Source organism: Lepidochelys kempii, chromosome 1 (assembly GCF_965140285.1).
Source record: "Lepidochelys kempii isolate rLepKem1 chromosome 1, rLepKem1.hap1, whole genome shotgun sequence".
Lineage (NCBI taxonomy): Eukaryota > Metazoa > Chordata > Testudines > Cheloniidae > Lepidochelys > Lepidochelys kempii.
The window spans coordinates 217,446,756-217,470,905 of NC_136380.1; the positions used below are offsets into that span (position 1 = coordinate 217,446,756).

The following is a 24,150-nucleotide window of genomic DNA, read 5'->3' on the forward strand; positions in this document are numbered from 1 at the left end:
TCATGCCAAACTTGTTACAGCTGGGATTCCAGCCACATGGAAACATAGGGAATGGATCTTGATTTACTGATGAGAACATCAGCTCTTACTGCCAAAATCTGGATTCAAATCCTGCTTTGGCACAAACTGGACACATGAGTTTGGTGAGACTCAATCTAGTTTCTAGACCTTCATCATTAACTGTGTCCCTTAGGAACCCAGAAGCCCTGCATGCCCTGGAAAATAAAAGGGAGGATTTTGTAAGAGCCTGGTGGCTGAGGGAAGGATGCAGAGTGGATGGGATTTCTACCCAAGGGTTAAAGCAAATCCAGCCTGGATTACTCAAGATGAGAGTCTCCTGCGACTGACATGAGTGACAAAGAATATATCAGTCAGGAGATGTGAGGAGCTGGGGGGATTAGAGCTTGGCCGGAGCTGCAGAGCTAGAATGGCTATAGAGGAAAGAAATTCGTTCTCCCCCCATTTTTTCCCCCATCTCAGGGGATGGCACATGATGATCCTCTCACTGCATATGGAAGCAGCCTATGTTTCAGTCACAGTGGCCTAGCCTCCCGGAACAAAGATAACGGAAGGGGTGGTGAGAGCTCACCATCACCATGCTCCACAGCCAGAGCCTGAGTCCCTGCTCGCACAATGCCTCCTTTGGCCATCACCTGCATGAAAGAAGAAACCTTCCTGTTATGGGTATTATGAGTAGGAGAGGCCTTAGAAGGGGGGAACCTGTGAGAGGAATTTCAGGAATTTTGGGTCTCAGGCGACTGGAGCCAGCAGAGCTGCTCTGTTGATCTCTGCTAGCAGAATTCTTTGTGTTTAATCAGGGGCAATAGAACCCACTTCCTCCTCTTCTCCTCATAAAATATTGGTATCCAATATTGGGGCTGAGCAAAGAGCATCAACCCAAGGAAAAGCGTGTGAAGGGTTATGGGTAACATAGGTACAAGTTCTTGCCCCAGGCCACACACAACTTGTGGCCCCACCTAGAATTATTGTCCAGAGGCTGATTGTCTGGCAGGCCTTGGGCCTATCTGTTGGTGTCACCTATATGGAGACAAAGATTAGTATGTCCAGGTTTACCAAATAGTAAAAGACGATTTCCTTCTGCTCCCCTACGGCCTCTGGCTTCAGGATATAGTGCACCCGGACTTCCTGAGTATGGCCACAGCTTAGCGTCTCTGACACAAGCTCTATTTTGAGAAAGCTGTTACTCGAAGAGTAAAACCGCTTTGCTCTGAAATAGCCCAATTCGTATGAAGGACTGGTCCAGGAACGATCGTAACAGTAGGTGCCTGTTTTATGAGTTGCCTGGTAACAGAGAAAATATTTATATAAATCATTAAAAAATGAAATTGAAATTCACAGCATGTGTTTAAAGGAGCGAGATAATAATGGCCTGCTTCTGGAAGGTGCGGGGGTGCTTTGTTCATCAGGGAGTCAATAAGAAATCAGGGTGCTCAGCATTTCATAGGATCAAACCCACAGAGGACATGGGTTCCTTGCCTTGTACGAAACAAGACACATTATTTATTTATTTGGTAGTAGAACAAATCCAAAAGGCCTTACTCAGCCAGAGCTCCCATTGATATCAATGGGAAAGCTAGTCCATTATTTTTATGACATATTATTTGTATAGCACCAAAGGCGTGCTAAGAACTTTACAGACAACTACGAACGATTTACCTTGTACCCACAGAGTTTAAAATCTGAACTGAACAGCAGTTTTGGAGATGAGAGAATTTTGGTCCGAGAGAGGAGAGAACTACTTTGTATTTGCAGGAGGAAGTTGTTTAATGCCTTGAGCTTGCCCCATATACTTGCCTTTCTTTATTTTTCCCTATCTGATTTGAAATTCTTGAAATTTTTCCCTATAATCCCTGAAAATTTCAAAAATGTCCCTGGTACATTGTGGACATTTTCAATGTTTTTAATTTGGGACAAGAGAATTAAAAAATCAAGCATCATAGAATATGCCCTCTTTGAGGGTGAGATAGTGGAGAACTAGTCTATTTTCCACCTGTTATATGTTTGGGCAATAAGATAGGCCACATATTAATCCTTGTTTATTCTGATGTTGCATCTCAAGCTAATGCAATCTCAGCAGGAAACTCTACATTTGGGGCAAAGAAACCATTTGTGTGGCAGGTTGATTTTTTTTTTATGGCAGCTCAAAGGTTTTGAATGTTGGAATCAGTCCTGCGGGGATGGGGACTGACAGGCAGAGTGAGATGGTCAAAAGTATAAGATAAATACAATTATCACATTTGGCTACACAACTGATGGCAGGGCTATTGCCACCTCACGGATATGAAGGAGATATAGATATATATACACACACTCCCTGGGTGAGGGGATATCTGTTTTCAGCAGAAAAGCTATATAAACAGATATCCTAACAGATACTCCCTTTGGAGCCCCATCAGTAACTCCCCACCCTCCCCCAGCCACTCACTCTGAGCCCAATGGAGGCAAACTTGAACTTAGATGTGTCCAGGGCAAACCGTGCTCGCCCCTGATCATCCGTCGTGTAGTTGACTTGATAGTCGCTCTCTTCCACAGAAATCTGGACTGTTTCATTGGTGATTGGCGCATTGGTCCCATCCACCAGCTTCACCTAAAGGAGATACACCAATGCTCCATATTTACACTAGGCAAGGAAGGTGGTGCCCACAATCTTACTGGCCGTTTACTCCATCACCATGAAAGGCGCTTGCTGTGAAACACATTGTGGTTGGGGAATCTGCTGAGGGACTCTCGGAAGCAGGTGGCAGTGAATATGCCAAAGGATACTAAAGTGTCTGCGGTGAGGACAATATACCCTGTGCCCAAAGCGGGAAATGCAATCTCAGAATCCAGTTTCACGGTATCTTTCTCATCCCTGTGGGTCAGATGAGTGCGCAGTGGGCTCAGAGGTCACACATCCCAGAGCTGCGAGTCTCCCAAACAGCTGGAGAGTTAGAAAAGCAGCACCTTGACTCAACCCAGCAGGAGGCATCCTCAGAACAGAAAGGGGTAGGCAAAGGGCCAGAGGGAAAATTCTACCACAAGCGTTTCCTCTGGGCCCTCAGGACAGTCAGGGAGAGTGGCTGGGGTCTCACAGAGATAGGTAAACTCTAGCTCAGTTTGAGCATAACCAACTTTGCAGAACCCCAGGTCCTATGCTGCAGAGATGCTGGCGCCAGAACTTGTGATGAAGAAGCAAAGGCACGGGGTGTTAAAAATGCTCTGATCCAACAGCTCCCAGAGAAGGAGAGGAGATATCACCGCCCTGTGACTGCAGATTCTGTGGCACACTCATTTGATGCTCACATGTCATTTAGCTGCTTGTGGTTTCAGAGGTTCCCTACCTGCCCAAAGAAGGGGACCCCAGGTTTGTAATGTGAGTCCACCTTCTCAAAGGTGACTTTGCTAATGATGGATGTGAGTTTGCAGGAGCCCGTCCCAGTTAACTCCACCCCTGCAAGAGAAGAAAACAAAGAGGGGGCATGAACTAACACATCTGAATCATGCCTTGCAGCCCACTGCTATTCCAGCCCTGGACTCCCCACATTTCTCTGCCAATGCCCCTCAGCCCCCAGCTATTCCAGCCCTGGGCTCCCCACACAGCCCTAGCAAGTCCATAAAATTCATACCGGTCTCCTCCTCTTTAATGTTGGCTTCCACGTGGATTTTATCCTCGTACCCAGATCGCCTGAGCTGGAATATCTTGGTCTTTACCACTTCAGAAATGCAGCCGTGGCTGTCTGCCTGATGGACAAAGAACAACAAAATTCTTCAGGACTTTGTCTCTCATTCTCCTGTTTGTAAGGTTTACCATACTCAGAAAACCCATTCCTGCCCGCTGAACTGAGAAAAAAGAAATTGGCAAACACCACATTTTCACTGTTCAGGGTTTTTTTCCCAGATTTGGAAAGCCCATAAATAAACTGACAATGAACATTCTGAAATATACAGCAACATTGCTGCCAACACCACCCAGTACCTGCATGCTCATCTGACAACCAAAATTAGGGAGACTAGACTATTATGTGCCACAGGCAAAGAATAAGAGGGACTGGGGTGCACCAGTGCCTCAGGCCACTGAAATGGCAAGGAGTCCAGATCCATTATTACTGGTACATCTAGTCTGGTATCCCACAGTGTTTTCAGCGAAAAAACCCCATTAACCTATCCAGTCCAGCTCCCGGTCAGTGCAGGATTGTACCCATAGCATATATAGTTTTATTATCCATGCCCCCTCACACCACTCCACGCACCAGAGTAGCAATGACCCACCTGTCCAGAGTATTCCTCACACACTGCCTTTGCATCCTCGCCATAACAGGAGGTGCCTGGGTGGTTATATTTCCGGCACACACGGAAGTTCACAAGGCCAGGGACTGGCTTTCCAAAGGTGTAGCTATAACCAGGGAGGGGTAAAAGAAAACCAAGGCCATTAGTGACATGGAAGAGATGGAGAGATGGTTAGTCCATCCCCACAAGGATCAGGGCAGGGCTGTTTATTCTCCAGGATGCAGCCTAGTGATAAGTGGGAAGTCCTTGGTGGCCACAGCTTTGTTAACATATTTAGTCTCAAACTCAGCTATGGGGTAAGCCCTACCTACATCAGGCTGACTTAGCCTGTTAGCTCTTTTGTCTTTCCTCATGAGTCAATCCTTTCAGCCCCTCCATTATTTGTGTTACTCTTCTCTAAGTCCCCTCCATTTTACTTGGATAGTGAGTGCCCAAGAAATAAAAGTACTGTTCTGGGAGTGGCCTCAACAAAGCCAGATAAGGTGTACATCTATATGAGGGGCAAAACAATGCTGTCAGCTGTCCCTCTGTAAATCCCATCCAATGTCACTGAAGTAATTTCCCATGTTTCTTGTATAGTCGAGAGCAGAACTCAGTCTTGAAGAACCCATTGCAAGAATGCCGACTGCTGGAAATGCTTGGCTGAATCATTTGTCTGCATGCTGCATAGTGTCCATTTTGACAAAACTACTACACATCAAACGTCTTGCAATTCAATGGCGCAGTGCATTCTGCCGTGCATTTCAGAGCGCCCACCATGAACTCTGGACATTGCCAAACATGAGACACTGCACTGAGGGGCAGCACTAGGTGAACTAGCTGAACCAGGGTTGCCTTGTAGTTTCCTCATCAACAATGATGGAGCAACCTTTGTTAAAAGCACCAGTCCTACTGGACCTGAGCCAAACACCTCACCACAGTCATTGCAATCAACAACTGCCGAACACCTGGGATAGCTCTTGTGTTATGGCCACAAGGGGTGGAGCTCAAGATGCTCCAAGCAGCGGTTGATGAAAAGCTTGTGAGCCTATTATAAACAGGGCCTTACAGGAAGCATTTCACTTCTTGGTCCTGGGCCATGAGGCCTTTGTGTATACGTCCCAAAAACTGTAATAAGAAATATTTTAAAGCATATTGATCTCAGCTCCCAGCTAGGGCTTCATTAGCAACTGGGCTGAGAGACACACCAAAAAAATGGAGTGAATGAAAGAATGATACTCACAGACCACAGACTGTCACCTTCAACTTCTCCTCCAGGATGCTGACCATCTTGGGCAGCTTCACCAGCACTTCAAATTTGGGCAGCACTGCAGAAAAGAGACCAAAAGGAACCACAAACTCAGTGGAAAGGGGGTAACATGATAAGGAGAGCTGGTTATTGCACCAAGGCCTCTTTCTCAAGCAGACCCAAAGCACTTTCTCATTGGCCTGATTTTCTGAGGTGCTGATCACCTGCAACTCCCACTGACGTCAATGAAGCTACGGTTGTTTAGCACCGTTTAAACTAATGCCATATTAGTATGGAGATTACTTCACCTGCCACCAAAACACAGTTGCCTCAGAGCTGGAACATGGCAGCCAGTCTGTCCCACAATGGTGTCTGACAACAGACATATTTACTAAATAAATCACACACATGCATACGTGCACAGAGGGAGCTAAGACTAAACCCGGGTTTCTTCAGTTCCAGAATTACACGCCTCTAGCCAAAGGAGATCTCCCCTAGCTGCTGGTAGGGAAAAAGCCTTTTTTCTTCACTGTGAGCCAGCCACTAGAGGGCAGCATCACACACACCAAGCCAGCCACACTACACAGCAGTGTCCTAGGAGGAGCAATGAACAGTTTCTGTGGTGGGACCGCCAGAAGGCGTTTCAGGGAGGTGGAACGGTAATGGAACTGGAATGAGGTCAGGGTAATGGGGTTCACACCCCTGCTCTCGCAGAAAGTTCCTCAGGACTTTTATTAACCAGGAGGAGTCAGGGCCTTGGCCTTACAGCAGATCTGAAACCTCAGGACTCCAGCAGCACAGTGCCATTAGCTCCAGGCTGCTGCACCGGTGTCAGCACTGACTCAAAGGGGAGCAGCATATCCCTGTCTGATTGGAGCCTTTCTAAGGTGGCTGTGTGACACATGGCTAGAAAGGGTTAACCATCCCGCAAAATAAATAACCCTCAAAAGACACGTGGGGAGATAATATGTGTGGTTTTGTGAATTTACATATGTAATGTAATCAACAGTCCCTGTCTATGCTGTAATCTGATCATTCATAGGTCAAAAGAACATCCTAGCATTTAAATGAATTGTAAACACGGGATATCTCAGTATTCATCTCTCTTTGAAATGTACTGTGAATGGTGAAGAAACAAGCAAATGGCCCTATGTTAATTCTATGGCCAAGTACTGGTAATGGACCTCCTTCAAAGTCATCCTAATTACCTTTTGTTCCCAAAGCAACTCCAAACTTGCCAAAGAGGACATGAAATTGTATAAAAAATCCTTGGGTCCTGATTCTGTCATCTCAGATCTGCTTAAACTTCATTGGGGGAAGTTTGAGTCGCAAGACTGAGGTCCCAGTTACACTGGTATGCCCTGAATATGATATTTGGACATTGGACTATAACCTATGAACTATTTCTGAAAGAACTCTTTGCAACTACAAAGCTCACCATCTCTGCTATGAATCTGAACCTCAATGAATTGAACTCATGTCTGTATGTATATTGATCTTTTAACCTATAGTCTCTCTCTTTTGTTTTTTAATACATTTTAGTTTTGTTCATAAGAATTGACTGTAACCATGTATTTGGATAAGATCTGAGGCATTCATTAACCTGGGAGGCAATGTGTCCGATCCTTTGGGATTGGTAGAACCTTTTCTTTTATATGATGAAATAAGATTTTCAGAAATCATCATATTTGGCTTAGGTACTTGGATGGAGGCCGGAGGCTGGATCACTTTAAGGGAACTGTGTTGTTTGGACTTCTGAGTAACCAGTAAAGTAATAAAGAAGCTGTTTTATACTGGCTTGGGAAATCTAAGTATTGGAATATCCACCAGCTTTTGGGGGATTGTCTGCCCCATTCTTTGCAGTTCACCCTAATTGAGTAACCACACCTGGCCCCCACTGGGACCCTGATCACAGGGCGTCTACCACTCCAGCAGTGAAGATCTTGTACTGATGGTGCTGGGTTTCACACCCTGAAATCCAGGGCTGGGGTGGAGAATTCACTGAGTTCTCTGGTACTCAACCCTCAACATAGGCAGTAAAGGACAACTCTGAAAAAGGCACTACCCAGCCTGTGGGAGTACAGACTCCTCCCTGCCCCATTCCAGCTGTACAGAAAATGCTTATCAGATCAACTGACCCATTCAATCCAGCCTTCATTCTCCATTGTCAACACTTTGGATCAGCTACCAGCAACTGGCTTGACACTATGAAAGCAGCCATCCTTACCATATTCCTTCACAGTAAAGGGGTGTTGCACCTTGTCCCCAGAGCCCTTTTGCACCACCACTTTGTAGGTCCCTTGGATGGGCTCGGAAGCGAGGGGGAAGGAGAGCTGGGTGAAGCCCCCTTTTAACTCAACTTCTTGCCACTGATACAGGCGGTTCCTCTGGGGGTCCTAGAGATGTCAAGACCACAAGATTACCTGGACAGCAAAGGGTGATGCCGGTGAGAAATGAAAAGCATTGGCAGAGTTGTGTGGGGAGCCCAGGACTGGAATATCAGGAAGGTTGCATGGCAGTATTTGGATGCATTATTGGCGCTATGGGGGGTAAAGCGTATCCCTCTTCCAGTTAGCATTATGGGTCTAAATAAAATCAGCAAGAAGCAGCTTGAGGCAGCCAGGGGCTGATTGCTGCCCATGGTGAGATGTGATGGTTCTGAACATGAAATAAATTCCTCTACTTACCTCGATATAGGCCAGTGGAACCTGGAAAAAAGTGCAAAAGGGAGAATGAGTTTAGAATTCATACCCCAGATGGAAAAGTTAGCAAGTGTTGAAAAGGATCAGAGACATTAATGTACATAAGAACAGCATCTTGAGTGACACCAGCTAGGCTACAAATTACCAGGGCTATGGATCATCGTACTTTAGGCATAAACCAATCACCAGCTAAACCCTGGAAAAAACATCCCTCCGTGGGACAGCACTACATAATGAGATGCATTGTGAGAGTTTTAAAGCTTTCTGTGAGGCATGGGGCACTGGACCCAGACAGAGGACAGGATTGAAGTAGATAGACTATTGGTCTGTTCAGCTCTAGCAGGGAGGCAAGATAGCAGCATGGTAGACTCAAGGTTGTGAACTGGTATAGCAGGGAGGAGGAATACCAGGATATATGGTCCAATTGCAGTGATCTGGTAAGGGCAGCTCCTACGACCCAAGTAACAAGGGAGTTTTGCTTAGTGCTGAGGTGGCTAACGGGATGTTGTCTGTGTGTCACGTCATTCCCAAATCTTTCCAAGATTGTAATGAGAATACTTTATGAAGTAGCCTAAAGGAGGAGTCCTGGAGTATCAGAAAGCACTGGGATACCCCTGGCACTAAAGCCCCACCTTAATCGGGGGAACACCTCCTCTCGAAGGGATGTTTCTCTCATCCCTTTCCCCACCCTGATGACTTAATGCCTAGCATACTTACCAACCTATTCAGAGGATGGAAGTTTTCATCCAGATAGACAACTCGAAACAGGACTGAGAGAGACCGACAGACAGACAGACAGACAGACAGAGAGATTTCCATGATGAGACATTCAGCCACCAAATCAGGAAATGTCCGTCATATGGCATGATGGGAAATGGGATATAGAGTCTTTCATCTCTATGGACTTGGGTTCACTAGAAAATTAGGTCATGTTAGAACAAGATCTTGAGGAATCATGTTAATTAACACAATGTGAAAAGCAGCTTTGCAGTCAGTGTAGACATGGACAAGTCATATTTCACATGGTGGCTACTGGTCATGGGTAAATGCTCCTGGAACCGTAGGATTCACCAGGACCAGCTGACACAATGTTAAACACGGCTTGTTTATGTCTACACTGATTGTATGTAACATCATGTTAATTAACACAGTCCCTCAAAGTCATGTTCTATATAACAAGGTCATGTTAGAAAAGACAATCCCTAGGAAATCAGCTCCATTCCAGCACCAGATTGATCGTCCTGAGCCATTACTCTTAGGCTGAGAATACTGGCTCAGGATGATCAAGGAAAATAGTACAGAGTTTTCCACCTTCAGGGTACCAGTTCCAATTCAGCTCCAAGTCATGGGGATGGATGGCACAATCAACATGACTTATGGAATTCTTTCACCTCTATGGCACTTACTCCACATCTATAGTGAGCAAAGTCAGTTTCCATCCTGAAGGCTATTTGATTGCCTGTATGAAATGAATGCATCCGATGAAGTGAGCTGTAGCTCACGAAAGCTTATGCTCAAATAAATTGGTTAGTTTCTAAGGTGCCACAAGTACTCCTTTTCTTTTTGCGAATACAGACTAACATGGCTGCTACTCTGAAACCTGTATGAAGTGAGTTGATTGGGCCTCGGTCTAGTTCATAGTGGGACAAGTATCCAAGTCATAAAAATACATCATTGCAGTGAGTGACATCTCCTCTTTGGTGGTCTCAGTAATGAGGATGAAAACTGCATAGGCCACAGAGTTTGAACTCCCTCTAGGCACGCAGGCAGAATGTGCGCTTGTGTGTGTGGTTTACATTGGTGCTCCCCAAGCTGTACCTATGCAAGGGATAAAAACATTCTTCATTCTCCAGGGACTATTGATCTGGCACCTTCAGTGCACTGCAGAAGTCAGGTCAACATGGATCCAAGGCTTATAAGGGCTTTGAAGGATTTCCTGAATGCAATTCCCCACCCGATTCCCTGTACCTGTTTGTCCCGGTTTGTACATGGGTTTGTCTGTCTGTACAAAGACCAGGCTCTTTGAGTTCTTGACCAGCACCGATTTCCGGCTCCTGAACTCCAGCGTCGGCCCCTTCACCAGCACCGTGAGAAACGCTGCTGCCGAGCTGTTAGATTTGGGAAGCTAGAGAACAGTAAAAGAACCGCTGCCTTAGAGACTCCTCTCAACAGCCTCTTTAATTGAACCTGCCTTTGAGAGATGAGGGCTTTGTGGGAAGCCATCACAGGCCCAACCACAGCAGTGACAAGGATTAGAGCAGGGGGCAGGGGCACCCACGGTGACCTCCCCTATCTCCACACTTCCACTAACATCCCCTCTAACCTGCTGCTCTGGGTGCTTTGCAGCAACAGGGCCTCCATCAGCTTCCTCCACCCCAGTCGCTCTGACTCTGACAAATTTCCCCTTCATGTCTTAGCCCAAAATGTATCTTCCTTTTTTCTTGCCATCCGCAGAGATTGGGAATAAACCCCCTTCCTCCTGTTATACTGTTCCCCTAAATTAATTCATCCACTGCAATCCTGACTCTGTGGAAGTGTCTTTTCTAGATTAAACATATTGACTCCCCGCTCACGTTAAATCTCAATCTCCAGTCCATGTGTGACAAACCCTGGCTCTGTACACTGTATTCATCAGCTGGGATTTAACATCAGACCCAAAGGCCATGTTCCTGTACTCTTGTTAGCTCTCAGTTAGTAGCAGGGTGTTAGTCCCCGAGGTAGCCCGTCGGAGTCATGATCACACACAATACACCCATTTATTACACCCACAAGACAAGCTATTCCCAAGCATCTGAGGTCCGATCTGAAGGGCCATTTGTACTTAACTGCAGCTGCTGTAAGTACAGTGAGATGAACCTGCTGAGTGGCTGCCCACTACCACCGAAGGGTGAGATAGATCAGCAGGAGGGGTAGAGCAAACCCAGTCCCCTCTCCTGGCCAATAATATGAGGGGATTGGAAGGCAGCTTGCTTTCTGAGGATGCAGCAACAGCCACTGCCAGCTGAGAGAGGCTCAGGAGCATTCAGCAGAGAGCAGACTGCTGCTGGCAGCAGGATACAGGATTACTGCGTTCATCTTTGGTTGTAACTGACTATGCTGATGCCATTTGCATCCTTTCTGCCAACCTTACTAAATAACCCTTTCATTTGAGTTGGCATTACAGTATTGCCCACCTCAAGAGATCAACCATCAGTGTCAGACCCCAAAAAATCACAAGATGGTTCCAAAATTATGAGACCAAAAAAACCAAACAGCAAATCATGATTTTTATTGTTTTTTCACTGTTCAAAACTCCCCTCTACTCCTCTGGCTATGTGTGTAGTGATCATTTCAGGTAGAAAAGTCCACCTTTCATGCACCCAGAACTGCACACCTCTCCCATAGCACCCCCTACTCCAGCAGCCCCGACTCCCTCCTGTACCCCCATTCCCACCGCCGCAATCCCGGAAAGTCCTTCTGCCTCCCTCATATGCCTGCTGCCACTGATCAGTGGGACCCTGAAGAGGAAAGGTCAGTGATTCTTTCTCACCATTGAGAACTATCACATGAGGAGCCACTGAGAGCCTGGCCACTGTTTATGAGGCACTGCACTGTGGGGTACAACTCACACAGTCATCTGGCCCAGGGCCGCTGAAACCCTTGTAGCTTCCTGTCCACACTGGCTAGAAACCATTGCAGTAGTCATCTGGATAGCATCTGTCTTGGATGGTTTAGACACAACAAATCCTGCCTCTTGGTGGGGGGTTAGATAGATGACCCTTGCAGTCCCTTCTAACCCTATCGTTCTGTAATTCAACAGTGCAGTAGCAGCTGGTGTTGAGCGAGAGATCTCGTCCCAGGTGTTCCAAAGGATTAAAGAGAATTTCTAAGAATAAGAAGGGGAGTGACTTTGCAGGGAGGACTGAGAAAGTTTCCAGCAGCAGAGAGGTGGATCTTGGGGGCTGGGTGTCCAGCAGTGGGGGAAGGAGTTGCATATGGAGTGGGAATTGGGCAGGTCAAGCATACGGCAGGGCAGGCCCCAGTCCAGGCAACCTTCTCTATTCTCAGACTAGCTCCACTTAGTTAACCTTGCTAAACAACCAGAGCTCCAAGAGTTAATCGCTCTGGTTACTATCCTTATTGCTTTACTGTTGACACACACAATAATCGTTGTGGGGGGGTCAGAGACTCACCGTGAACGGGATGCACTTGAACACGTCCTTCTCCGACACCACGTCTGCGATCAGGCTCCTGTTCGCCCCGGCGTATTCCAGCGTGGCGCTCAGCGTCACAGACTCGTTCAGGTGGGTCAGCTGGATACAGACCTTTTCAGGAACGTTGGTGTGGATCAGAAAGGGCACTAGCACCATGTACTGCCTGGGAGGGGGAAGGGCACAGGTCAAACAAACCAGTTTGATGGTCTCAGCCTTTGCCTTCCAACGGGAGCTGTATATTTTATCCAAATGACGAGGACTTTTCCCTTGTGTCTCTAACGTATTATCCAAGGAAGGTGCTGGTGTCGGAGGAAGGGCCAAGGTGACAAGTGGAACAAGACTGACAGCTGTTAATGCTAGCATCTGACATTGATCCACTGCCTGTACCCTGGTACACCAACAGTGGCATTGGCAACTCCACGCCACACCCTGACTGCAGGGTGGGTATTAGAGAGGAGTGACAAGTGCCAGAAAAATGACCACAGCTGTCCCATTTGCTAGATAATGTAATCAGGATTTACAAATGCTCTTTCCAATTGGTAAACAATAACAGAGTGTTAAGTCCAGAGCTCTTTTGAACAGTCTGAGACGTGACCTTCAAGGCAATAGATACTAGAAACAATGTGGCAGAGATTATGTACTAAATAGTACACGTTATTTAGTACAGTTACTGCAAATGGCCACAAGGTGGTGATAGATCTTAAGAAAGGACCAGAGCAAATGCACTTTACATGTTCTCCCTGGGACAAAATTTCTTCCTTCTCCCCCACCTCTTTGCATCTCAGCCAGAGCTCTGGGACTCTGCCAGGGTCAAACACTGAGCCCTGGTCTACACTACAAACTTATGTCAGTATAACTATGTCACTCAGGGAGTGGGGTGGGTGGGAAATCCCACTACTGAGCAACACACTTATAACAACCTAACTCCCGGTGTAGACAGCGCTATATCAACGGGAAGGTTTCTCCCATCAGTATAGCTACCGCTTCTTGGGGTGGTGGAGTACTTAACGCCAATGAGAGAAGTTCTCCCGTCGGCATAGGTAGCGTCTTCACTAAGTCCTACAGTGGTGCAGCTGCAGCTCGGTAAGTGTAGACAAGCCCTGAATCCAGGTCTCCCATGTGGCAGAGCAGCATGTTAACAAGTAGGTGCCACAATGCTCAACCCCTTGAGAGCCCAAGTGCTAGCCTGAGTCACAATGTCCACACTGCTAGTTTTTGTGAACTAGCAGGGCTCACGCTAACAACACAAGTCTGTAGACCCAGCCTGGGAGGCTCCTTCCCAGATGTAATGTAGACATACATCAGAGAGAGCCTGGGAATCAAACCTGCCTCTCCCACGTGGCAATGGAGAGCACTAATCTCCAGGGGGCAGTAATAGGCTTAGCCTTCCCAGTACTCCCAGTGACTGCCAGCCCAAGAGTAGTGACAAGGAATGGAGCCCTTGCATATCAGCACAGAGCATTAGCCCTCAGAGATCTCTCTGCTGGCTGGTATGTGGGGGGGGGGGGGCGGGAGGGGCGGGGGGGCTTGTATGTATCTGAGAGGGACCTGGGGTCAGTGCTAGCAACACTGTTATCTCCTTCAATCTGTTTGCACAGAGGAAGCACTGACCGCATAGCTGCCGTCTTTATCCGTGTTTGTTAAAACCTGACAGCTGCTTTGCAGTTGCCCCCAGTGATTTTCTCGCACCGGGGAGGGAGCAGTATTGTCAAAGCCCCAGGTGAGAGTCTCCCTTGTGGCAGAACCACTCACTTTTATCTATTAACAAGTGGGAGGGAATGCATGGGCAATGAGAGAGAGGGAATGCATGGGCAATGAGAGAGAGAGAGAAAACACAATATAATGCACTGACCTGCTGCCAGCCATCCAGGGATCTCAAAGCACCTTACAGGCATTAACAAATTCAGCCCCCCCCCATCCTCACACATACATCCCCATGTTAGTGATGGGAGGACAGAAGCACAGAACGGTGCAGTGACTTCCCCAAGGTGATAGAGTCAGTCAGTGGCAGAGCCAGGAATAAAACCCAGGATTCCTGATTCCCCAAAAACAGCACGAGCCCCCTCTGCGTGTGCAGCTTACGGTTCGGTGGTGGGCGACGTGTCTCCAGGGAGGAGGAAGAGGAGCAGGAGGAAGATGTTCGGGCCACCGGGCAGCCTGTCCTTCCCCATGATGCAGAGTCAGGATGGTGAGTGAGGCAGACACACAGCCTTGTCCTCTGGCTCCCTGCACCCGGGCTGTCCATTGGGTCCGCCCATTTAAACCTCTCTCTGCAAACAGCCCCCGGAGGGCAAGATAAGGGCAGAGGGCCAAGACCATCACCATCTGGGAAATGAGAAGAGGAACGTGAGGAGGAGCCAGAGCCAACAGCTCTGAATCAGGGCACAGAGAAGGATCTAGCCAGTCCCTGACAAACTAGGGGAAGGGGGTGAAGTAGGCTCTGTCTGATGGGGGAGGGGGACAGAAAGGAAGGTTGGGGGAAATGCGGAGATGGCAGAGTGGGCAGTGGCAATGAGAATCTCCTTTCTGATGGAGCTCAGCATGCGGGGCTGGCCACTTACCCAGAGCCAATGCTAGACGAGGTGCTGTGGGAAGAGGAAGATGCTCCTTCAAATTGGGGGTGCAGCGGTCGAGATGTTTTATGGGAAGCAATGGGGGATGGGCCTGAGCCCGATTTGTATAAGGAGGGTGAGAACAGTCCCTGCTTGGTTTGAGAATGGGGCTCTCTGTTGAGCCCCCTTCCTTCCTCAGAGATCCCACCCCCACACATCTGCTTGCTCTCTCCCACGCACAGACCTCTCCAGGCCTAATGCAGGCAAATGGGGCCAGAGAGAGGTTGGGCAATCACCTCTCAGAGATAACCCGGCCTTTGCCTCCCTGCCCAGGCACAGAGGGAGGGTAACAGGGTGGGATGGAGACCGGAAGCTGCCAACAATTTCACACATTAACAGTCTGTAACACATTAACCAATTCCCCAGGACTACAGCTTAGCTATCCCCACACAGCACATGGGTCACTGACCTAGAGCAATGGTCCACCTAGTGTAGTCTCCCACTTGCTTACACACTGGATCAGCCTATTGGTCTGTTTAGTAGAGTACCCTATGCTTGACAGTAGCCAGTGCTGGATGCTTCAGAGGGGGAGAGAAAGCCCCATAATGCACCCTGACCCCTCGCTAGCAATCTGCTCCTGCCTTGAGCATGAACATCCGTAGCTCCGGTAATGATTACCCTAGCAGCTATTGGCACCATGAATGCTCCTCTGAGTCATAGTCTCAAACAAAAGCTATGCTAAGAGTTAGTTATGCTAAAGGGAAGTGTGTATGCATAATTTAAGGGGGAAAGCTTCACAGGGATAGAGTGATTATCCGAAAAACAAGCATTATAAAGCCAAGCAATTCTGAGTTAAGGTTGCATTTAAAAGAAAACCAAACATATTTAGATCAGAAGGACACAGCTAGGGCCCCCAAACAATCTTCACTCTACCCTGTAGTTACACAAGGTGAGAAAGAAAAAGGAACCTTGAATCACTCTTAAAAATCAGTTTAATCTGCTTTGGGACTGCAAACCCTGAAATGCCAGGCTCATTCTAATGATCCAACTGAGTGACTAGAGGGCAGAGCTAAGGTGGTTTGAATGGCCTAGTTGTGCATTTCCCATAGCCAGAGGCAATGCTGGTGGGGGGAGGGAAATCAGGGTCTCACGCCCTCCCAGATTGCTCGATCACATGGTGCGTCCGGGCCTACTCCCTGCACTGCAGCTGAGCCAGTGAGCTGCCCCAGGCAAGGAGAGGCAGGAGTGGAGGAGCAGCTGGGAGGCAACCCAGCTTTAACTTTGCCTGGAGAGGCAGAAGAACAACTGGGAGCTAGACTGAGGGGCCGCTGCTTTCTGGAAGGGGGAGGGCTGCCAGGAGGGTGAGGGGGCACGACTCCAGCTGCTCTGGGGTTATGCCCCCACACTATCATCAACAGGTCATCTATGCCCATAGCACTTGTCAGGGGAGTGTGCTTCCCACTTTCCCCTTCTCCCTGTCCCCCCCACCACCTAAAACATCGAGGGGAGGAGAGGGCAGGGAGAGGGGGAAACTGGCAGGCAAACTCGCCTGACAAGTAGAGCTCTGAGCTCCATTACTGAGCCAGCTGCTGGGCTGACAACTGTGCAAGTTTAGGCTAGAGGCGGCTACTACCAGTTATCAAGAGCAAACGGGACAAATGACCTGTTTTGCCAAAAAGGAGCTTGGGGGAGGAGGGGGAAAGGGAGAAGGGGCTCAGAGCCGCTCCACGCCGGGGAGGGGAGTTGGAAAGAGAGAGGGGCTCAGGTGAGCTCTGTACTGCATGGGCTGGGGGTGGGGAGAGGGGCTCGCTCCAACCCCGCATGGGGGGCCCCTCGGTCCAGTGCTGCACCATGCTGAGCAGGGGGAGCCCTTGGTCCGGCATGGGGGGCACTCAGGCCACTCAGGCTTGAGATAGCAGCTTTCAGCCAGCTGTGCCTGGGGGTGGGGGGAATTGCTCACCACCCTTCCACAGGCTTCCCGCTGGGCTGGAGGCGGGGCCTCAGGGAGAAGAGGAGGAGCGAGGAGGGGGAGAGAGGAGGAGCAGGGGGTGGGGCCAGAGTTCCAGCCACTCCTGCGGGGCCCCCGAATTGGCTACGGCCTCTGGGCACGGTCCCCGTCGGCCCATATGGTAATCCGCCACTGGTTTAGCCACAAGGGAGAGCTGTTCTGTGACAAACTATGGGAAGCTCATCAGCCCACGGGTGTCACAGATCATCATGGTAAGGGCGGGCAGAGAGGCGGGAATTGTGGTGAGGACAGTGTGGGAGAGCCATACAAGCGGTGTTACCAAACACATGCCTTCCAAAGTCGTGAATTGCACTCCACTCCCAAATCATCAGGCTGGCTTAAAATTGTGAGTTTGAAACAGGAAATAAACACATCACTGCTTATTTGGTCTGCCCTTCCGATTCTGGAGCCTTTCGGGTCCCTTTGCACTGCTCTGCTGGCACAAAGGAGCTGCAAGCCTGGAGGATCTGCCCTGTTGGACATCCCCCATCACAGGGGAATCCTTGTGTAGAGCAGAGCTCACACAATAGCATTGACACTCCACCTTGCAGCCGCTTGGGTAGGGGGTCTGGCTGGGTTTGGAAATGGGGGTGGCCAGAGCATCTCTCTGCTCCAGCTCTTGGATGGCTCCTTGGCCCCTAAATCAGTGGGGTTTAGGTGCTTAAGTGACTTTTGAAAATAGGATTTAGAGTAACATCTTCAAAAGTGGCTCAACACCAGGTATTTAAAGATCTTGTTATGAGCTGGGAGAGATCTTGTTATGGGTTAAGTTAAAACCCCATGGAGATTGGTAGGTGTGAACTCACCCTTCAGCTAACATAACTGTAAACGTAAGCCCCACCTAGGCCAAAGGGTTTGTGTCACCCCGCCTAGTAGTTTTGGCTGAGCGTTGTTTTGAGTAAGCTTATGTGTCTGTGGCCATGTCTACACTACAAGCTTTGCAAGGTACATCAGCATAAAGCCACCACAGCTAGTACAAGGCTATGTCTACACTACCGCCTGTGTCGGCAAAACTTATGTCACTCAGAGGGGTGAATATTCCACCTCCCTGCGTGACATAAGTTACACCGACATAAGCGCTAGTGTGCACAGTGCTATGTCGGCGGGAGAGCTTCTCCCGCCGACATAGCTTATGCCGTTCGCAGGGGTGGGTTTTTTATGGCATAAAGCATCCTCACCACACTTGCTGCAAGTGTAGAGATGCCCTAAAGCTGGTGCCCGAGTACACTTGGCTCCTTGCGTCAGTGCTGGACACACTCACCAGGAGCGCTTGTGTCAGGGCACAGTGTGCTGCACACTCTTCTGGGAAGTTTTGGCAGTGCGTGGTAGGGCAGCAATGAGGTGCACAGAGGTGACTAGGAGCAAGGGGTCAACTTTCCAGCATACAACTTTCTCCACCCCCTAATATCATCCACAGTCCGGAATTTTTGTGCCTTTTTAAAAAAATCCCATGTACTCGTGCGGTCCTCCTCATTGTCCATCTCTGATGGAAGCATGGAACCCACACAGCTCTCCACTGTTGTCATGAACATAGCAAGCAGAGGGCACACAATCCTCTGGTATTTGCAGAGCCACAAGAAAAAATGAATCAGCAGGGACCATGACGATTTCTTGGAGGACAGATTGCTGTAGGATACAGTGAAAATCGGTTCAAGATTGGTGGTGGTGTTCGTGGAGCAGCTGCCATTTCTGGACCCAAGAAACAAGCACTGACTGACGGGATCACCTCATAATGTAGGTTTGAGATGAAAAGCAGTGGCTACAGAACTTTCGGATGCAAAAGGCCACATTCCTGGATCTATGTGCCAAGCTTACCCCAGCCCTCCAGCACAGGGACACCAGAATGAGAGCTGCCCTGACAGTGAAGAAGCAAGTGGTGATCAGACTGTGGAAACTTGCAATGCCAGCTTGCTACCATCAATGGGAAATCATTTCAAAGTTGGAAAATCCTCAGTCATGCAAGTGTGTAGAGCCATTAATTATTTCCTGCTACACAGGACTGTGACTCTCAGTCATGTACAGGAAACAGTAAATGTATTTGCAGCAAAGGGGTTCCTGCACTGTGGTGGGTTGACAGATGGCACATATATCCCTATTTTGGCACCAGACCCCCTTGCCACAGAGTACATCAACAGAAGGGGCTATTTTTCTATGGTTATGCAAATGTTGGTTGATACTGGGGATGCTTCACCAATATCAGTGTTGGTTGATCTGGGAAGGTGCATGATGCTCGCATCTTTAAGAACACAGGACTGTTCAGAAAACTGCAAGCGGGAACTTTCTCTCTCAGCTGGCGGATTACCAATGGTGATGTCAAAATGCCAGTAGTGATCCTAGGGGACCCAGCCTACCCCTTGCCCCTGAAGCTGTACACAGGCCACCCTGAAAGCAGCAAGGAAAGAGTCAACTATCAGCTCAGCAGGTGCAGAATGACAGTTGAACATGCTTTTGGTAGATTAAAGGGACGATCGTGTTGTTTACTCACAAGATTGGATCTCTGGGAGAAAAATATTCCAGTGGTTATAGATGCCTGCTGTGTCATGCACAATATCTGTGAGGCAAAGGGGGAAAAGTTTCTGCTGGGGTGGAGGTGGAGCAGCTGTCTGCTGAGTTTGAACAGCCGGACACAAGGGCTATTAAAAGAGCTCAACATGGAGTTATGTGGGTGAGGGAGACCTTAAAAGAGCACTTTAATAGTGAGCCACAGTAATGTTGTGGTGTACTTTGCTCTGCCTGACCCTACTGTTTTGGGGCCTGTTAGGAACTGTGTGGTGCTTCTTGTACATTTATGTTTATTACACTGTTTGTCACTGATCCTATGACTTGTTTCACAGTGCACAATAACAAGTAAGTGGGTGCTTTCAATACCACTAGGAACTCTGCACACTTTTTTTTTTTTTTTTTTTTTGCTCTGGTTTTGTTAATCAATAAAGTTCTATTTTCTGGAACACAACTCATCTTTACTAGTTCACAACATATGCTGCAATATAAAAGCAAATACATTAAAACTTAACAAATGAATGGAAGAGAACTTAACAAGGGGAAAGATTATTCATGTCCATTTTTGCTACACATACAGCAACCATGACTCTGACAGGTCAATGTGTGTGAAGCTGTGGTTGTCCTCATAGTTCCCCATGGTGCGGAGTGGCAGGGGTAGGGATGCAGCTCCTGATGCCACATGGAATGTTGAGGGGGGTGTAGGGAGGTGCTACAGTGCAGTTCTCCATGGACTGCAGTGGGAGGCAAGCCCAGTATCATTGAACCTGTAGGTCAACAAGAGTCTTCAGCATCTGTGTTTGCTGCCGGAGAAGCCCCATTATGTCCTTGTCCATCTCCGTCTCCTTTCCTTGCTGGGACTCCTAGGCCTTGCTCCAGTATGCTCTTTCCTTCTCCAGGTTGTGTTCAATGTTCACCCTCCAGGCCCTCTGCTCACAGTCTGATGCAGCACTGGCTTGCACAATCTCCTGGAACATGTCATGCCAAGTCCTCTTCTTTCTCCTCCTTATCTGGCTCAGGTATTCCATGGGTGTGGAGGCGGAACCCCTCAAGATCACAATGGCAGCAGGTACAGAAAAAACACACAGAGGTACCATTGTCACTATAGTCACAAAGGAAAGCAGAAGTTAAAGTTCAGAACTCCCTTCCCTTGCTCCCCTAAAGTTTTGCACCAGTCATGCTAATTGACACTTCTGCTTTGGAGTGTTTGTGCATGGTGCCAGTCACTGCACCAGCCATGCTGAGCATGGCCCACCAGGGGTGAGGGAAACGAGGAGGGAATTGTTTATCTGCATGAAACTATGGCGCATAGGCCAATGGCACTGAATACTGGAACCATTTTCCACAGACAGTGGTGATTTTAGCGGTAGGTAACTGACACTGTGGTAAATGAAGTGGTGGGGTAGCTCCCTTTGATGGACACCCAGCCGGCCAGTTAGCTGTAAAATCCCGCTTGGTAGCTGTTCTTTACTTGCTTTACCTGTAAAGGGTTAAAAAGTCCCCCAGGTAAAGAAAAAAAAAGTGGGCACCTGACTAAAGGAACCAGTGGGAAGGCTAGAACTTTTTAAAATGGGAAAAGAAACTTTCCGTGTGTCTCTGGGCTGCAGGAACATGGAGCAGCAATGCTATAAGCAGGAATGCTGTGTAAAGGTTTGAACCAGGTATGAAAAAGTATCTTCCATATCTAGAAGAAATAATTTGGATAGGGAATGTTTAGTTAGACGCTATCAGGTTTAGTTCTTATTTTGGCTTGTGGATCTCCTCTGTGCTAACTCCTGATGCTTTTGTTTGCTTGTAACCTTTAAGCTGAACCTCCAAGAAAGCTATTTTGGGTGCTTAATTTTTTGCAATTGTTTCTTTTAAGATCTACCAAAAAGCCTAAGTTCCAGATGTATTTTTTTCCTTTTTTGCTTTTAATAAAATTTACCTTTTTTTAAGAACAGGATTGTGTTTTTGGTGTCCTAAGAGGTTTGTGCATGTTGTTTGATTAGCTGGTAGCCACAGTTAATTTCCTTTGTTTTTTTTCTCAGCTATTCCCTGGGGTGAAAGGGCTTGAGGGTACCCAAGTGCTCCTTCCTGGACCCAAAGGTTTGTGTGTTTGTTTTCTTTCTTTACCTGGGGGATTTTTTATCCCTCTACAGGTAAAGCAAGTAAAGAACAACTACCAAGAGGGATTTTACAGCTAACTGGCTGGCTGGGTGTCCATCAAAGGGAGCTACCCCACCACTTTATTTATCACAGTAACAAAGGCAGAAAGAGCAAAGCTGCTGCTGGCATCTCAAAGCTGCCTAAGCCCATATTCTACTAGCCTGTGTGCTGCAATGGCTCTTACCTATCGCTAACTGGTGTGGGAAAGTGTCCTACTGTGGAGGAAGAAATAAGGCTGCCATCCCTAGAAACCTTCAAGACAGGATTGCAGATCATTGAGATCTCTCAGGAGGATTCAAGGGACATGTACAGGTACATAAACAAACTGCTCTGCATGGTCCTCCTCTGCCTAACTCTACAGGGAAATGCAAACCAGATAGCAACTCCACCTCTCTTAGGGCATGTCTACACTTACCTCCGGAAGGATCAATCCAGCGGGGGTCGATTTATCACATCTAGTGAAGATGCGATACATTGACTGCCGAGCGCTCTCCCGTCAACTCCACCGGAGCGAGAAGCATAGGCAGAGTCGACGGGGGAGCGCCAGCAGTCGACCTACCACAGTGAAGACACCGCGGTAAGTAGATCGAAGTACATCGACTTCCTGAAGTTGCGTAACTTAGATCGATCCCCTCTCCAGTGTAGACCAGGTCTCAGTTGTACTGCTACCTCTTCCTGTGTGAGTAAATTAATGTAAAGTCGATAGCTGTGTCCTGTTAACTTGGGGGCTCCATCACTGTAATGGGAAGTAAATTTACATACTTACTCAAGGTTCCTTGGGGGATTGGGGAAGGGGATTGGTCCTGCTTTGAGCAGGGGGTTGGACTGGGTGACCTCCTGAGGTCCCTTCCAACCCTGATATTCTATGATTCCTTCCCCTGCATAGGGCTTGTCTATGCTCAACTCTTAGGACGGACCGGACTGTGGTGGAGTCAAAAATGGGTCCTGGCTTGCAGCATAGATGGATCTTACATTGGCATGCCCTCCCTCCTCCTCCTATTCCTCCCTCTCCATCTTCTCAGTTCACCCCAGGGGCCTGTGACTCACACTCCTCAGTGGTATCCATGGAGGTGTGCAGGGGCATGGTGGAGTCTCCGCTGAGGATGGCATGCAGCTTATTGTAAAAGTGACAGGTCTGTAGCTCAGCAGTGGATCAACTGTTAGCATGCCTGGCCTACTAGTATGCCTGATGTAGTTCCTTTGCTTTCAAGTGACACTACGGCTGGTCCCAGTCTTCCCCCTTCTCTTGCCTCCCCTGTGCAAACTGCTCATAGATGTCCACATTTCTATGGCTGGTCCATAACTGTCTGTGCTTGCACAGCCTCTTCTCCCCCCAGGCCCAGGAGAGCCAATATCTCCTGTCTGCTCCAGGCTAGAGTGCACCTTGAGCCTGTAGTCAGCCTGGTTGGCTGAGTAGTTGCACAAAACAATGGAGACCTGCTAGGTGAGGTCACCATGCTGGGTAATCAGGGAAAGGCATTTCAAAAATTTGCGGGGTTTTCAAGAGGAGGCAGTTCCGGTCTTCACGACCACTGGGCAGTGGAGTTCGCAACTGTGAAAAGATCAGCCAGTGCTAGGCATTGTGAGACAGCTGCTTAACACAAGGTCTACACTCACACTGTGTCAACCTCAGTACGTCAGCTATGGCTCAATGCCGTTCAGGGAAGTAGTGTTACTGCACCACTGTAACACGGCGCTTGCATCGATGGGAGACAAATGTAAGTGTAGATACGTGCACAACTAGGCTGACGCGAGGCACGTTAATTAGATCTAACTTTGTAGGGTATACCAGGCCTCTGGGGGGTAGGAGGGAGTGAGGGAACCAAAGGACAAGACCAGAGGGGGAGAGACAGAGAGCTGGGAGGAGCAGCTGAAAGCACAGTAGCTGAGCCTGAAAGAAACCTGGGGAGAGATTTTTTTTGAGTGAAAGGTGCAGATGGAAAGAGGGCTCTCAGGGCTTTGGGCAAAAGAGGCTGTTTCCTGCTATTTCATTTCCTCTGCGTTCAGAGACACAGGACTTTGCACTTACTTGTGAGCAAACAAAACTGCATCAAAGAAATCCCTGACTGGCACCAGTTTGTATTGCCCCAGTCTATGACTTAGCACTCGGGTCAAAAAGGGACAACAGTATTTAGGCAATTAAAGATGCAGACAGATGCCTAGTGGGATTTTCAAAAGTACCTAGGGTACCTAACTCCCACGGGGAGTCATTGGTCTCCCAGATGGTTGCCCAAACCACCAGGCTGCAGTGTCATTATTGCTCACTGTGTTTGGCCCAATGCCCATTTACGTATTTATCAAGAGTGGAACAGCTTCAACAGGAGAGACAGAGGAAGCCTCACATCAGTCCATCCCCCAGCCCACTCATTAGTTCGCTCTCCTGAGCTGTGGGAGACGCATGTTCAAATCCTTTCTTCAAGCTGGATGGGGGAAATTGAACCTTGGTCTCCCACATCCCAGCAGAGTGCTCCAACCATTGGGTTAAAAGTCATAATGGCAGCAGTTGTGGCAGCACCATCATCTTCATTTTGAA

The 24,150-nt window shown here is 48.2% G+C and overlaps 1 protein-coding gene across 2 annotated transcripts in view; it reads right to left on the bottom strand.

Moving 5' to 3' along the window:
- The window catches only part of LOC140898950 (alpha-2-macroglobulin-like), a 54,243-nt gene extending 38,968 nt beyond the window's left edge, over window positions 1-15,275 (bottom strand). The window contains exons 1-14 of one of the 2 annotated variants that reach the window (XM_078848992.1): window positions 14,972-15,275; window positions 14,493-14,735; window positions 12,390-12,573; window positions 10,186-10,342; window positions 8,935-8,987; window positions 8,203-8,223; window positions 7,743-7,911; window positions 5,510-5,594; window positions 4,270-4,393; window positions 3,627-3,741; window positions 3,342-3,451; window positions 2,447-2,608; window positions 1,075-1,302; window positions 590-653 (exon numbers count right to left, since the gene is read on the bottom strand). In XM_078848992.1, coding sequence (XP_078705118.1) covers window positions 590-653; window positions 1,075-1,302; window positions 2,447-2,608; window positions 3,342-3,451; window positions 3,627-3,741; window positions 4,270-4,393; window positions 5,510-5,594; window positions 7,743-7,911; window positions 8,203-8,223; window positions 8,935-8,987; window positions 10,186-10,342; window positions 12,390-12,573; window positions 14,493-14,581 — 1,561 coding nt within the window. In that variant the 5' untranslated portion in view covers window positions 14,582-14,735; window positions 14,972-15,275. The remainder of the gene's footprint in view (window positions 1-589; window positions 654-1,074; window positions 1,303-2,446; window positions 2,609-3,341; window positions 3,452-3,626; window positions 3,742-4,269; window positions 4,394-5,509; window positions 5,595-7,742; window positions 7,912-8,202; window positions 8,224-8,934; window positions 8,988-10,185; window positions 10,343-12,389; window positions 12,574-14,492; window positions 14,736-14,971) is intronic. The other variant, XM_073313584.2, reaches the window with a different exon arrangement.
- Window positions 15,276-24,150: the final 8,875 nt, after the last annotated feature.